The sequence below is a fragment of the Zootoca vivipara genome, chromosome 1, assembly GCF_965207765.1.
Source record: "Zootoca vivipara chromosome 1, rZooViv2.hap1.1, whole genome shotgun sequence".
Classification (NCBI taxonomy): domain Eukaryota; kingdom Metazoa; phylum Chordata; class Lepidosauria; order Squamata; family Lacertidae; genus Zootoca; species Zootoca vivipara.
In genome coordinates, this window is record NC_142582.1 from 129,363,378 (window position 1) to 129,376,576 (window position 13,199).

Below are 13,199 nucleotides of genomic sequence, written 5' to 3' on the forward strand. Positions count from 1 at the left end.
CTCCCGCGAGCGGCCTAGCCTCACCTGGCGAGGGGGCGTCTCTGGGGCCTCCGACGCTCCTTCTCCTTCTTCTGCTGGCGGCGGCGCTTCTCCTCCTCCTCCTCCTCCTTATTCCTCCTCCTCCTCCGGCGCTACCTTCGCCGACGTCTCCTCCGTCCCGCTTCCCTCGCTCGGCCCCCGACCGGCGCTGGGAGGAGCCGCGGCCTCCCGCCAATCCAAGGCCCGGGGCGGAGCAGCGGCGCCGAGTGGGGCGCCGCCCGCCGGGGGAGGCTGCTGCTGCAGCAGCAGGCCGGCGGGCAGGGCTGGGCCGACCAGGCGCCCTCTCCGACCGGCGGGCCTCGCCGGCTCCCCGCCGCCTCAGCAGCAGCCGGGACAGGGAGGGACAGCCAGGCAGACCGCCCCCGCGGAGCTTAGTAGATTTGAGGCCCAGGGCCAAGCTCAGCCCCCGGGACACCCACACAAGCCCCGGCGCGGGAAAGGCCCTGGGGCCCAGCGCCCAGGGGGCCGCCCGCCGAGACCCACACTTACGGTACGGCGGTTATTAATATTGGTATTGGTTCGTTTCCTTTGCCGCCCTTCCTCCGAGGATCACAGGGCGGTCTGCAGTGGAAGAACACAAAAATATACAAAAGGGAAGAGGGCAGCCGCTTTAGTAATGCCGGGTTGCGGGGCTGGCTTTATTATTATTATTATTATTATTATTATTATTATTATTATTATTATTATTATTATTTACATTTCTATACCTCCCTCCGAGGATCACAGAGCACAAAAATATATGTGGGCTCAAACATAAGAGGGTGACTGCTTAGTAGTGCCAGGTTGAAGGGCTGGCTATTATTATTTACATTTCTATACCTCCCTCCAAGGATTACAGAATGGTCTGCAGTGTAAAAACACAAAAATGCATGCGTTAAAGACTCAAAGGGAAGAGGGTGCCCGCTTTAGTAATGCCAGGTCCAGGGCTGGCATTAGAGCCAGGCTTCTTACTGCTATTACTATTATTCTTATTTGTTAAATTTCTGTACCGCCCCTCACCCAAGGATCACAGGGCAGTTTGCAATATAAAAATGCATGCATTAAAGACTCAAAGGGAACAGGGTGACCACTTTAGTAGTGCCAGGTTGCAGGGCACTATTATTAATAATCCTTATGTTGATCTTAATGTTAGCTGGTGGTTGTAGGGCTAGCTTCATAAAGCCCAGGAGCTAACCTTAGAGTCAAGCTAGAGCCAGCACTTGTTTGTTTGTTTGTATGTATGTTTATACTTATCATAGAATCATAGAGTTGGAAGAGACCACAAGGGCCATCCAGTCCAACCCCCTGCCAAGCAGGAAACACCATCAAAGCATTCCTGACAGATGGCTGTCAAGCCTCCGCTTAAAGACCTCCAAAGAAGGAGACTCCACACCTTACCACACCATTTTTCCCCCTGTCAGGGACTCAAGGCATCTTACAGATTAAGAACAGCTAAAAACATTGGGGGGCGGGCATAGAAACAACAATTAAAAAAACAATTAAAACATTGGTATAATTAAAACTAAACACACACGCTATTTCAAAAACAACAATGATACTGGTCTTAATGCCAGTTTGAGTACTAGCCTTTTCAAGGCCGAGTGTCGATGTTGGAACCAGGCTTAAAAACAAGATGGTGCCAGTTTTGATGCCAAGTTGCAGTGCCAGCTTTTTTAAAGCCAAGTGCCAATCTTGGAACCAGGCACAAGGTGCCATCCTTAGAGCCAGGTTGCTACCGACTTCTTTTGAAAGCCAAGTGCCAACCTTAGAACTCATGCCATCACAGAGAGGGAAGGAACCACCTGGTTCAACCTCCGCAATGCGGAGTGCAATTGCAGCATCTCTGACCGATCACTGCCCAGCCTCTGCTTCCATCCCTCAAGCAAAGGAGATCGGATCCCCTGCTAAGGCAGCCTGATCTATCCATTCTAGCATGAGGATCCTTCTAAAGTTAAGCCAAAATCTGCTTCACTGTTTCCAGCCATAGGAACATGAAAAGCTGCATTATACTGAATCAAACCATTTACCTATCTAGTTCAGTACTGTTGACACTGGGTGACAGCAGCCAACTTTCTAGGGTTTGGGGCAGGGGACGTTCCCAGTCCCACCTGGAGGTGTTGGGAATTGAACCAGAGACCTTTTGCATGTGAAGTCTTAACAACTGGGCTACAATCACCCGTCCTCTTAATTTCTGCTTTCTGCAGACTGCAGCAATAGAGAAAGTCTCCTATCTTCTGCAGGACAACCCTTCAGATATTTGAAGGCCACTCTCACGTCTCCACTTAACCTTCCTTTTCTCTAGGTGAAACATACCCAGCATTTTCAACCGTTCCTCACAGGACTTGCACCATCCTGGTCAGCCTCCTCTGTGTTGTTGATGCTCTGGGTATATCAATGTCCATCTTAAATGGAGTTGCCCAGAACTGGAACTCTAGGTGTGTACCAACCAGTGCAGAATAAGAATTGAGTCATCAATTCTGGTATCACGTTATTTAACGAAATATGACAACTCTTAACATCAGGCTGGAACCAGCTTTTTAAAAGCCTGATTCTAACTCTTAAACCCAGTTTAATTATACCAACTTTTCTCCCCCCAGAAAGTGCTAACCTTAACGTGGGCCTGGTGCCAGTTTTTTTAAAGTTTATTTGGTTTGGTGGGCTTTTTGTTTTTAACATGTGGTGCTAATCTTACAGGCAGCCTGATACCAGCCACCCCCACAATGCAAAGCTTTGACAATCTTCTGCTAAAGGATGGTCTGCATATTGTATAAATTGCCCCGAGACACTTAGCCTCTCGGCATCTCAGCCTTTCCCAGGCATGAAGAAAACAAGAGATAAAATTACAGCCCTATCTTATCACCGTCCAAGGAAGAAGTCTGATTCTGTCAGAGTAATTAGGGGATCAGCCAAACCTCTGCAGCTCTGGTGTGTGGGCAGTGGATTATTTAATTATTGCACTTATCAGGGCTTTTCATGGGCGCAAACCACCTTATCACCGAGCTGTTTGCTTTAACCGTGAAAACAATTGCCTGCAGACACTGTGCACAGCTCCCTATTTTTCGCTCAAGATAGGCTAAGAGCTGCGTGTCAGTGGAGACATTTTCCTCAAGGGGTGGAAAGGTGCTAGATGCCTTTGCAGCTGTTCCCAAGCCGTTTGGTCCCATTTGGACAATGGTTAAAGCAGGGGTAGGCAACCTAAGGCCCATCGGCCACAAGCGCCCACGGGGGAGGGGGTCATTTAACCGGCCCACGAGCTGCCCGCTTGGTGAGTTCCCACACGCTGCGCCGGTTAGCACAGGGACTTGCTTCCACGGCAACAGAAATCGCATCTGCCCAGATGCCGGAAATCACAGAGGGATCTCCGCTGGAGTGAACCCAGCCCAGGAGAGGTAAACCTTACAGATCCCTGGGTTAAAGGAAATGTTAAAGAGACTGAGTGGGACCCAAAATATGTCTCATCCAGCACTCTGTTGCCAACAGCGGCCACCCAGAAATGCACATGCCCTCCAACATTTCTCCAATGAAAATAGGGACGTCCCATTCCATAATTTTACTATTTATACCCCGCGCATCTTACTGAGTTGCCCCAGTCACTGGGCAGCTTCCAACATATGTAAAAACACAGTAAAACATTTTAAAAACCTTCCCTCTACAGGATTGCCTTCAGATGGCTCGGTGTGTGTGTGTGTGTGTGTGTGTGTGATAACTCCATACCCTCCAACATTTTTCCAATGAAAATAGGGACATCCTAAGGAAAACTGGGACATTCCAGGATCCAGGTCAGCTTATCTAAATCAGGGACATATCTGGAAAATAGGGACACTTGGAGGGTCTGAAAGCAGGACACAAAGGCCGCAGTCTTCCCCAGTAGCTGGTATAGTGATATACTGCTGCTGAACATGGAAGTTCCATTGCCTTGGCTAATGCACAGCCTTTCTCCTTTACATCTACGGGTGAGGAAGTGGATGTGCCAGACAGTTTGAGCATATTACGCAGTTTTTGAGCTGACTGCACTGGCTGCCAGTTAGTTTTTGAGCCCAATTCAAAGTGCTGGTTTTGACTTGCAAAGCCTTAAACAGCTCAGGGCAGCAATACCTCAAGGCTTCATCTATGAGTGGTCCAGAGTGGAAGTTTGTGGAATTCTCCTGCTTGTGGGGTGCTCTCTTAAGGGAGACTCGCCTGGCCCCTTCGTTACATATCTTTAGGCGCCAGGAAAAGTGTTCCTTTTCTCCCACGCCTTTGACTAATTGAACAATCTATGGCTTTTTAAACTCTGTATGTGTGTGACTTTTTTTATTTGTTACTATGTTATATGCTTCTGTGTTGCTATATTGTAAACTGCCCTGTGATACTTGGATGAAGGGTGGTATAAAAATGTATATTATTATTATTAAAATTTATATACCTCCCTTCATCCAAAGATCTCAGGATGGTTCACAAGATAAAAATGCATGATAGAAGTTTTTAAAAAGGTTTTGTGTGTGTGTGTTTTTAACAATAAAAATAACCCTTCCCCTAACACATTTAAAAGGCCATAGAATTTTAATCGGCCAAAGGCCTGGTTGAAAGGGGACATTTTTACCTGGCTCCTAAAGGTGTATAATGAAGGTGCTAGGCAAGCCTCCCTGGGGAGAGCATTCCACGGACGACGCCACTGCAGAAAAGGCCCATTCTTGTCTTGCTACCCTCTGGACCTCTCGAGGAGGAGGCACATGAAGAAGGGCCTTGGAAGATGACCACAGATAAATTATTAAGTTTATTATTTTAATTAAGAAGTATATAAAATAAACCGTTGGCTTTTCAGGGGATCTGTGACACCTGAACCATTATGGAAATGGAAAGATGCCTTGCAACATAGTCCATATTGTTTTGTTCCTGTGGTGGTACAGCCTGTGATATCAATCGCCTGGGCTAGTGGGATGGCACAGAATGTTCAACAACATTCCAACCACCTGGGGAGCAAAAAGCTATCGGAATGTTTACAGTCCAACCTCTGTAAATGAAGACCATTAGCTTTCTACCAGGTCAAGTTGGAACCATTACTGCAATGAATGTGACAAAATGTTGATGCCTTTCAAGCCTTGCAGAAGAGCTGAGCTGTCCTGCAGAATGTTTTATATCCGATCTAATGCTAAGAACTCTACGTGTGTGAAAGCGTGCATGCATTTTTTTAGAGCTGGGCGGGGGAGGCTTAGCAAAGGCATGGTTCTAATATAAGAACATGGGCAACTTTAGCAGGCCAAAGTATATTCAGTTTGTGTACTAGAGAAAAACAGGTGGAAGAGCTGGGAGGAAGCAAAGGGGGTGTGGTAGCAGCAACAGGGGGCAGCTGTGAGAATGCAACAACCACAAGACTAAGAAAAACAGATGAAAAAGGTATGAAATATACGTAAACTTTATTCTCATTTCCTGGCCACCCAATAATAACTGTCAAAGGACCTTGAAAATGAACAGCAAGATCTAGCACTGTCCTTAAAAGGTTGAAGAAAAGACTATTAACTTCTTCCTCTTTTGTAGACCATCGGCATTACACTTTCCATTCTTAAGTTCAGAATAGAGTAGTTGCTTTGGAAGATGATAATCAGGCATCTGCACAACATGACCAGTCCAACGAAGTTGATGTTGAAGAATCCTTGCTTTGACACTGGTGACCTTTGCTTCTTCCAGTACACTGGCATTAGTTTGCCTGTCTTCCCAAGTGATGTGTAAAAATTTTTTGGGAGACACCATTGATGGAATATTTTGAGGAGTTGGGGATGGCATTTATAAGTCTTTCTCAAGGCAAATATTTTTTAGAATGCAGTATAAACACCAACAATTAGTGAACACTGGCCTGCAAGTGCTCCAATTGGAGAACAGCCTTTACCCAAGGTGTCATGGACTTTGAAGACATTCGAACTCAGGATGAGAGGAAGAAACGTGCTAAGAGGAAGGCAAGGCACTTCAGCAATTCCTCGCTGTGTTCAACTCCTGCCCGAAACCAATGTCCCCACTGTGGGAGGACGTGTGGATCCAGAATTGGCCTTTACAGTCACTTATGGACTCACTGTTAAGACCGTTCCTTCCAGCAGCACCTTAAAGACCAACTAAGTTTTTATTTTGGTATGAGCTTTCGTGTGCATGCACACGAAAGCTCATACCAAAATAAAAAACTTTAAGGTGCTGCTGGAATGAATTTTTTTATTTTGTTTCGACTACGTCAGACCAACACGGCTACCTACCTGTTAAGACCGTGTTCATGGAAGACAAGCTTACTTGGCTATAAGTGATTGCCAAAGAAGACCTTCTGCCTGGCACAGTCCATTACTGATATGTAAAGGCTTACACAGGTGAAAGGTGATCAGATAGCGGAGTTGGAGAAAGCTGGACCCCGGAAGGTTCACGTGTACCATCCCACTTGTACTTTAGCCACTGCAGAACGTGGAATGCTGGCATAGTGGCATAAGCCTCTGCACTGGGAATGCGATAGCAAATGACTAGCAGAAGGAGTGGAAGACAGGAGTGCCTGGCGTGCTCTGGTCCATGGGGTCACAAAGAGTCGGACACGACTAAACGCCTAAACAACAACAACAGCAGCAGAAGGAGCTCTCAGTTGCCAGGCAGCGTTGCAGAAAGGGCTTGCCTTACGTGGGCTGCTGCTGCTGCTGCTGCTGCATCGTGTCAGAGAAAGCCACTTTAATTATGCACCGGTTACAGCTATGCACAACCACAGATTCAGAGTGCCAATTACGCAGCAAATGCAAAGCCTTGGAAAGAGATTGCAAAAAGGCAGCTGCAGAAAGGTAACTTAACCCTTGCACATTTGCACATGTGTGTGTCAGATGCAAAGCAATTTTATTTTACTTGCTGCAACCAGCAGCAAGTGGCCTGTTGAAAAACCTCTTATAGCCCACTCCATGCTTATGCAGAATAAATTCCAAGCTTGCCCGACACAAGTTTTGTTAATAGGGACTGCAGCCAATTCAGAGCAGACCCACTGTAATTTAGATTAGTCTTGTATATTAATTTCAAGGGGTGTATTCCGCGCTGGATTCAGCCCTAAATCGTATACAGAATTTCAGTCTAAGCATTCAAACACACTCAAAAGCCATTGAAAGTTAACTTAACAAGCATTTTAGAACGTCACGGAATGGATCATAAATTGCCTTGCCTGTTTTGGCGTAGTTGTTAAGTGTTTGACTAGGCCCTGGGAGTGTAGGGTTCGAATCCCCACTCGGCCACGAAGCTCCCCAAGTGACCTTGGGCCAGTCACCTGCTCTCAGCCTAGCCTACCGCGCAGGAGGTTCTTGCAAGGATAAAATGGGGAAAATGAGTACTACAAACGCCACCTTGAGCTCCTTGGAGGAGTGGTGGCATATAAATGAAATAAGGAAATAATGGGTAGCCAAAGAATCATATTTTGTGGCTACATCAATAGGAGTATAGCATCTAGATCAAGGGAAGTAATAGTACCACTGTACTGGTCAGACCTCACCTGGAGTACTGTGTCCAGTTCCGGGCACCACAGTTCAAGAAGGATACCAACAAGCTGGAACGTGTCCAGAGAAGGGCAACCAAAATGGTCAAAGGCCTGGAAACGATGCCTTATGAGGAACGGCTTAGGGAGCTGGGTATGTTTAGCCTGGAGAAGAGAAGGTTAAGGGGTGATATGATAGCCATGTTCAAATATATAAAAGGATGTCATACAGAGGAGGGAGAAAGGTTTTCTGCTGCTCCAGAGAAGCGGACATGGAGCAATGGATTCAAACTACAAGAAAGAAGATTCCACCTAAACATTAGAAAGAACTTCCTGACAGTAAGAGCTGTTCGACTGTGGAACTTGCTGCCAAGGAGTGTGGTGGAGTCTCCTTCTTTGGAGGTCTTTAAGCGGAGGCTTGACAGCCATCTGTCAGGAATGCTTTGATGGTGTTTCCTGCCTGGCAGGGGGTTGGACTGGATGGCCCTTGTGGTCTCTTCCAACTCTATGATTCTATGTTGTTAGGTTTTCAGAAACAATTGATGAGTGCATGGTTTTGTTTTAAACTTGGCAAAAGCCAAGGTCGATTTCATGGAAAGACGGTAAAAGTTCTAAACATATTAAAACAAAATAATTTTTTAAAAATCCTTCCAGTAGCACCTTAGAGACCAACTAAATTTGTCATTGGTATGAGCTTTCGTGTGCACGCACACTTCTTCAGACTCTTCAGATTTTTTTATTTTGTTTCTACTATGGCAGACCAACACTGCTACCTACCTGTAACTAAACAAATTAAGTGACAGTGAAACACACAGAATGCTAATCTCACCCCCCCAACCAAAACAGTCATCTCAAAATGCATTATGGTGGCAAAGCTACTGTCAAAGTGAGAAATACCGAGGGAGGGGAAGGTTTCTTGCTCGCAACTGGGGCCAGCACAGCAGAGCAGTGTGAGAGAAATGCACAAACACTTAAGCATTGATTCAAAGACTGAGGTACCAGCCAAGAAATTCAGCAGCGGAATGACTTCTACTGTACTATCAAGGAACATGTTACCATAGAGACAGAGAGGAAATTATTTTGCTGAGGTGCCGGGGGGGGGGGGGGAGCAGATCCTTGAAAAGAATAGCTGTGTGGATTAGTTGTGGGCAGCCATCCAGTCCGCGATCAGAAGTGAATGATACTGCTTGTTGGCTTTTTAATTAAAGATGGATCAAGATTTGGGGTTGTTTTCTAGGGAGCAGTCAAATATAATCTGTTATTTAACTTCTCCTGTAAGATGTCTGTGACAGAGAGAATGCCAGACAGTGCATTTGCTTTTCCAAGCATGCGCCGACAACTTTTAGTCCACCACCCTCTGGTGGAGACTGTCTCTCTCTGCGTGTTATCCAAGTCCCAAGCCTGTCATTTTGTTTTTTTCCCTAAAGTAAAGAGAAGGTGCCATTGCAGTTCAACCTTTGCCATCGGAATATAAGAATATAGGAAAATGGAGTGCTGAGAAAAAGGAATAATGACAATTGGATTTGGAGATGGAAGATACTGTTTGTTTATAGAAAGTGGTTTTGTTAGGTGTTACATTGGCATGTATGAAGTGATTATTGTTTATATATAGCAGACAGATGAAGAACCGGAAGTTCTTTAATCTCTGAACTCTATCTTTTCTATTTCCTCTTGAAAGCTCTTTTCTATATCTTTTTCCTTATCTCTCTTTCCTTCCTTCCTTTTTTCTTTTACGTCATGTCTTTATCTTACAGTACTTAATGTTGGACAAAAATGATATTTTTTAAAAAATGAATATGACATACAGGCATCGTTAGGATCTACACACACAAACCGGACAGCAGAGTCACTATTGCAAGCAGCGGTAAACAGTTACCTTCCAAAATATCAAGACTATCCACATTAATCAGGGCATTAACTGCCAAGTGGGGAAAATGTTAGGGCCCTTGGAGATTACCTGGGCTAAGCATTCCAGGTCTACCCACCCCTGTGGTCCACAAGGATTGCGCAAGAGATAGATGTTTTTGTTTTATTCTGTATTTTGTGTTCTCATTGGACATTCTTATGTTGTGAACTGCCCTGTGATCTTCGGGTGAAGGGCAGCGTACAAATTTAATAAATAAGTCAGGTCAACAAATTGGGAAAGGGTGCCCCCACTTAAAAAATAATAATAATTAGCAAGCCAAATCAAAATCATCCCGTTCCTGATTGTAGTTGAGCACATGCTGGCGGATGCGAGAGGAGTCGGTCCAGGTGATGAAGTCCTCCATCGCCCGAGTCACCAAGAAGGCCGGGTCCGTCACGACCTCGGGCCCAACTCGGACGTGCCCCTGTTCCACAAAGGTGACGGCCGATTTCAAGTTCTGGGCCATACGGAGCTTCAGGAGCAGGCAAGGCAGGCGGCGGCGGCAGAAGGAGGAGGCCGAGACGCGGTCGCACAGCTCCAGAGAGCTCTTGGAGGACACCAACCCCATGGCATAGAGCTTCTCTAGGAGAGCGGCAGTGCTCCGAGCCCGGAAAGCCGCCGACTCCGGCGCTTCACCGAGGTCCCGAATGCGGCGGGCCAGCTCCCGAACCGCGCGGCTCAGCTGGTTGTAGCGGGTGTAGTCCTCCCTGCGCTGCAAGCGGAAGCGGCGGAGCACTCGCAGCTCGGCAAGGTTTCCAGAGGCAGCCTCCCAGTTCACCAGGTCCAGCTTCTTGAGGAGCTTCTGCTCGTGGAATTTCAGCTTGCGCACCATCGTTCCTCCTAGATGCAAATGGCCAGAGAGATGAGCTTAGCTAAACACATTATAATCAATTATAAACCAGTTAGGTTCCGGGCCCAATTCAAAGTGCTGGTTTAGACCTATAAAACCTTACACGGCTCAGGACCACAATACCCCTTTCCAAATGAACTTCCCCGAACCCTGGGATCATCTTCTAGCTAAGAACTGGAAATCCCATGAATTACCAACAGTGGACGATTGGCAAATGAAGATGAGGGTGTACATGGAAATGGCTGAGATGACCGGAAGAATCCACGACCGGGGAGAAGAAGCGACAGAAGAAGAGTGGAAAGACTTTATTTGAAAAAACATGCAAAAATTGTATACCAAGAATAGTTTTAGAATTGGATAGAAGCTGAGGATTTAAAATCTAAGTGAAGTACACAGAAAGGATAGATTTGAAATTTTAAGATATGTATTTAAAAATGCATTAGAAATTGCTAAAAGATAAAAATGAGCAGATGGAGAGAACTCGAGGAGGTCCCTATATACAATGTTAAAGAAATTTGGATTTGTAATTAGATGTTTGTTTTCTTTCTTTTTTTATTGTTATGTTATTGTTTTTAATGTGTTTTACTGCCTTTTAAGTTGTTGTTGATTTTTTGTTTTTCTCTTTTGTGTTTATAAAATCAATAAAAATCATTATATATATAAAAAAGGAAGCACCGCAAGCTTTCTACGCACAATGCAGATACTAAAATATAAGGTAGTTCTAAAGAAGTGTAGTTCAGTGGTAGAGAATCTGTCTTGCATGCAAAGCATCCTAGGTTCAATCTCTGACAGCAGCAGATTCCTGCTTGGAGAGCTACTGCAGGTTCAGGTAGTCATACCATTGGTCCATCTATCTAAGTGTCATCCTGTAAGCAAAAAGAGACCACAGAGATGACAAGAAGGGGGAAGAGAAGAAGCTAGCTCAATGCAGGATTAATGTCAGCAGATATACCCCCATGACTGCAGGTTTCATTTCAGTTGGAGAGGAGGAGTAATAGTTCAGCCAGTGACTTTGCAGAATATGTGGTCCTGACAACGTGTGACCTACGAAGGAAAATGCAGCCCCTGAAAACCATGTATTGTGCCCTGCCAAATATTTGACAACACCACTAGCAATAGGGGGGTGAACGGACAAGAAGATAATCCTATGTAGCTGATTGGCAGGATAGAATAGTTAAATGGATACATAGTGTACTTTCTGCCAAGGAATTCAAGTTGTGGAACGCCCTCCCATCAGATGGCAAGGAGATATGTAAATAGACAACCTTTAGAAGACATCTGAAGGCAGTCCTTTTCAGGGAAGTTTTTTAATGTTCAATGTTTTATTGTGTTTTTATGAGTGTTGGCAGCTGCCCAGAGTGGCTGCCTGCGGCAACCCACATGGGCGGGGTAAAAATAATAAAATTATTATTATTATCATTAGGATTATGTCAGTTTATGGGAGCTTAATGGCTGGGCCCATGGAAAACACCCCAGGTGCAATTGCTCCCATCTCTACTTAGAAGGATTAGGTAAGGGGACACACACAACTGCTGGAAATCTACTGCACAGAAAATACTGACAGTATTAACTGAGGTCATACACCCTGCCCTGGCATAATTCCTGGCTTTTAAAATAATACCATATGATGCAACAAAAATATGTATTTTTTAAATTGTTTACCATGTCTCTTTAGCACTTGGGATATATCCCTATCTCTATACCTGACATATAAACGCACAAAGGAAGATAATAATAAGTTTTCATGGGGTATTACCACTACGAATATTAGAACCAGGCTCAGCGAAGTATGTTGATTTCATTGAAAAGTACAGACATCTCTGAAATTTAAAAATTCCTTCAGTAGCACCTTAAAGACCAACTAGGTTTTTATTTTGGTATGAGCTTTCGTGTAAATAAAAACTTAGTTGGTCTTTAAGGTGCTACTGAAGGATTTTTTTTATTTTGTTTCGACTCAGACCAACACGGCTACCTACCTGGAACTATCTCTGAAATTTGTTAGTTAAGGTAAAAATAAGATCATTGAAGTATGATATAGAAATTACTAAGGATGATATACAATGAAACACAGCAAGGAGGGACATGAGGAAGTCAACAGTGTCAGGACACATGAATGATAAATACCATATGGTTGTTTTTCATTTTTTCTTTTTGTATTTTGTATTCTTGTGTTTTATGTGATTTTTTGTATTGTTGTATTTTCGTGTTTTATATGTTTCCCCCCCAGTTATTATAAAACCAATAAATATATTTGGGGGAAAAGAAAGAAAAGAAAAGTACAGACATCGTCCAGCTTCCTAGTCTTCCATTGGCCAGCCAAAGGGAGGGATACAAGCAGGAACGGGGTAGATCAACATTATCCCCACTTGCGATTTCCTGTAACTAATATATAGCGCCTCGTGCCTAGCACCCATCAACAGAGATCTCCTCCATGTATTTGCCTAATTCCTTTTAAATGCTATCCGACTTCGCGGTTGTCACTACGCCTTGTGGCAGTGAGTTCCACAGGTTAACCGCCTTCCAACGAAACTACGTGCATTCCTTTAATGCGAAAAGTGGGGGCTGGATCAAACAAATACAAACAAAGAGGAGACAGGAAAGCCAGAGGAAAGAAATATTTGCCCCCCGAAAAAAACACCCCAACCACCAACTGACCTGCAGCGGCTTCACAGACAGCAAAAAATCAGGCTCTGCAAAAGTCCAGGGGAAACCAGCACCAGAATCAACAACGTGGGGAAGAGCCGAGGAACTTCTTTTTCCGGTCTCCGAGCTCCGCCCACTTCCGCTTCTTGTTGAACATAGACATAATAAATGTGATATAGCTGCGCACAGCACAACTTCAGGGTTCCCTTGGAATATTCCTCTCCGAGAATAACAAATACTGCAGATAATATCCCCCCCCCAGTGGCAGCAGCAAATTTTTAAAAGCAATATATCCTAGACATATTTTGTTGGGTTGGGTGCAGTCT

At 44.9% G+C, this 13,199-nt stretch overlaps 2 protein-coding genes across 3 annotated transcripts in view; both read right to left on the reverse strand.

Annotated features, from left to right (window-relative positions):
- Nucleotides 1–212, reverse strand: part of FBXO34 (F-box protein 34) — a 53,557-nt gene extending 53,345 nt beyond the window's left edge. For both annotated transcript variants that reach the window (XM_035102659.3, XM_060270972.2), the window contains exon 1: nt 25–212. The gene's annotated coding sequence lies outside the window, so the exon portion shown is untranslated. The remainder of the gene's footprint in view (nt 1–24) is intronic.
- A 9,277-nt stretch (nt 213–9,489) lies between these two features.
- IMP3 (IMP U3 small nucleolar ribonucleoprotein 3) lies at nt 9,490–12,972 on the reverse strand. The gene is made up of 2 exons (XM_035102545.3): nt 12,886–12,972; nt 9,490–10,220 (listed from the first exon to the last, which is right to left on the reverse strand). Exon 2 carries the CDS (start codon nt 10,210–10,212, stop codon nt 9,649–9,651), a length of 564 nt encoding a protein of 187 aa, XP_034958436.1. The 5' UTR covers nt 10,213–10,220; nt 12,886–12,972; the 3' UTR covers nt 9,490–9,648.
- Between the last annotated feature and the right edge of the window lie 227 nt (nt 12,973–13,199).

Excerpts from the sequence above, each read along its gene's own strand:
- IMP3 (XM_035102545.3), bottom strand. The coding sequence starts at position 10,212 with ATGGTGCGCAAGCTGAAATTCCACGAGCAGAAGCTCCTCAAGAAGCTG.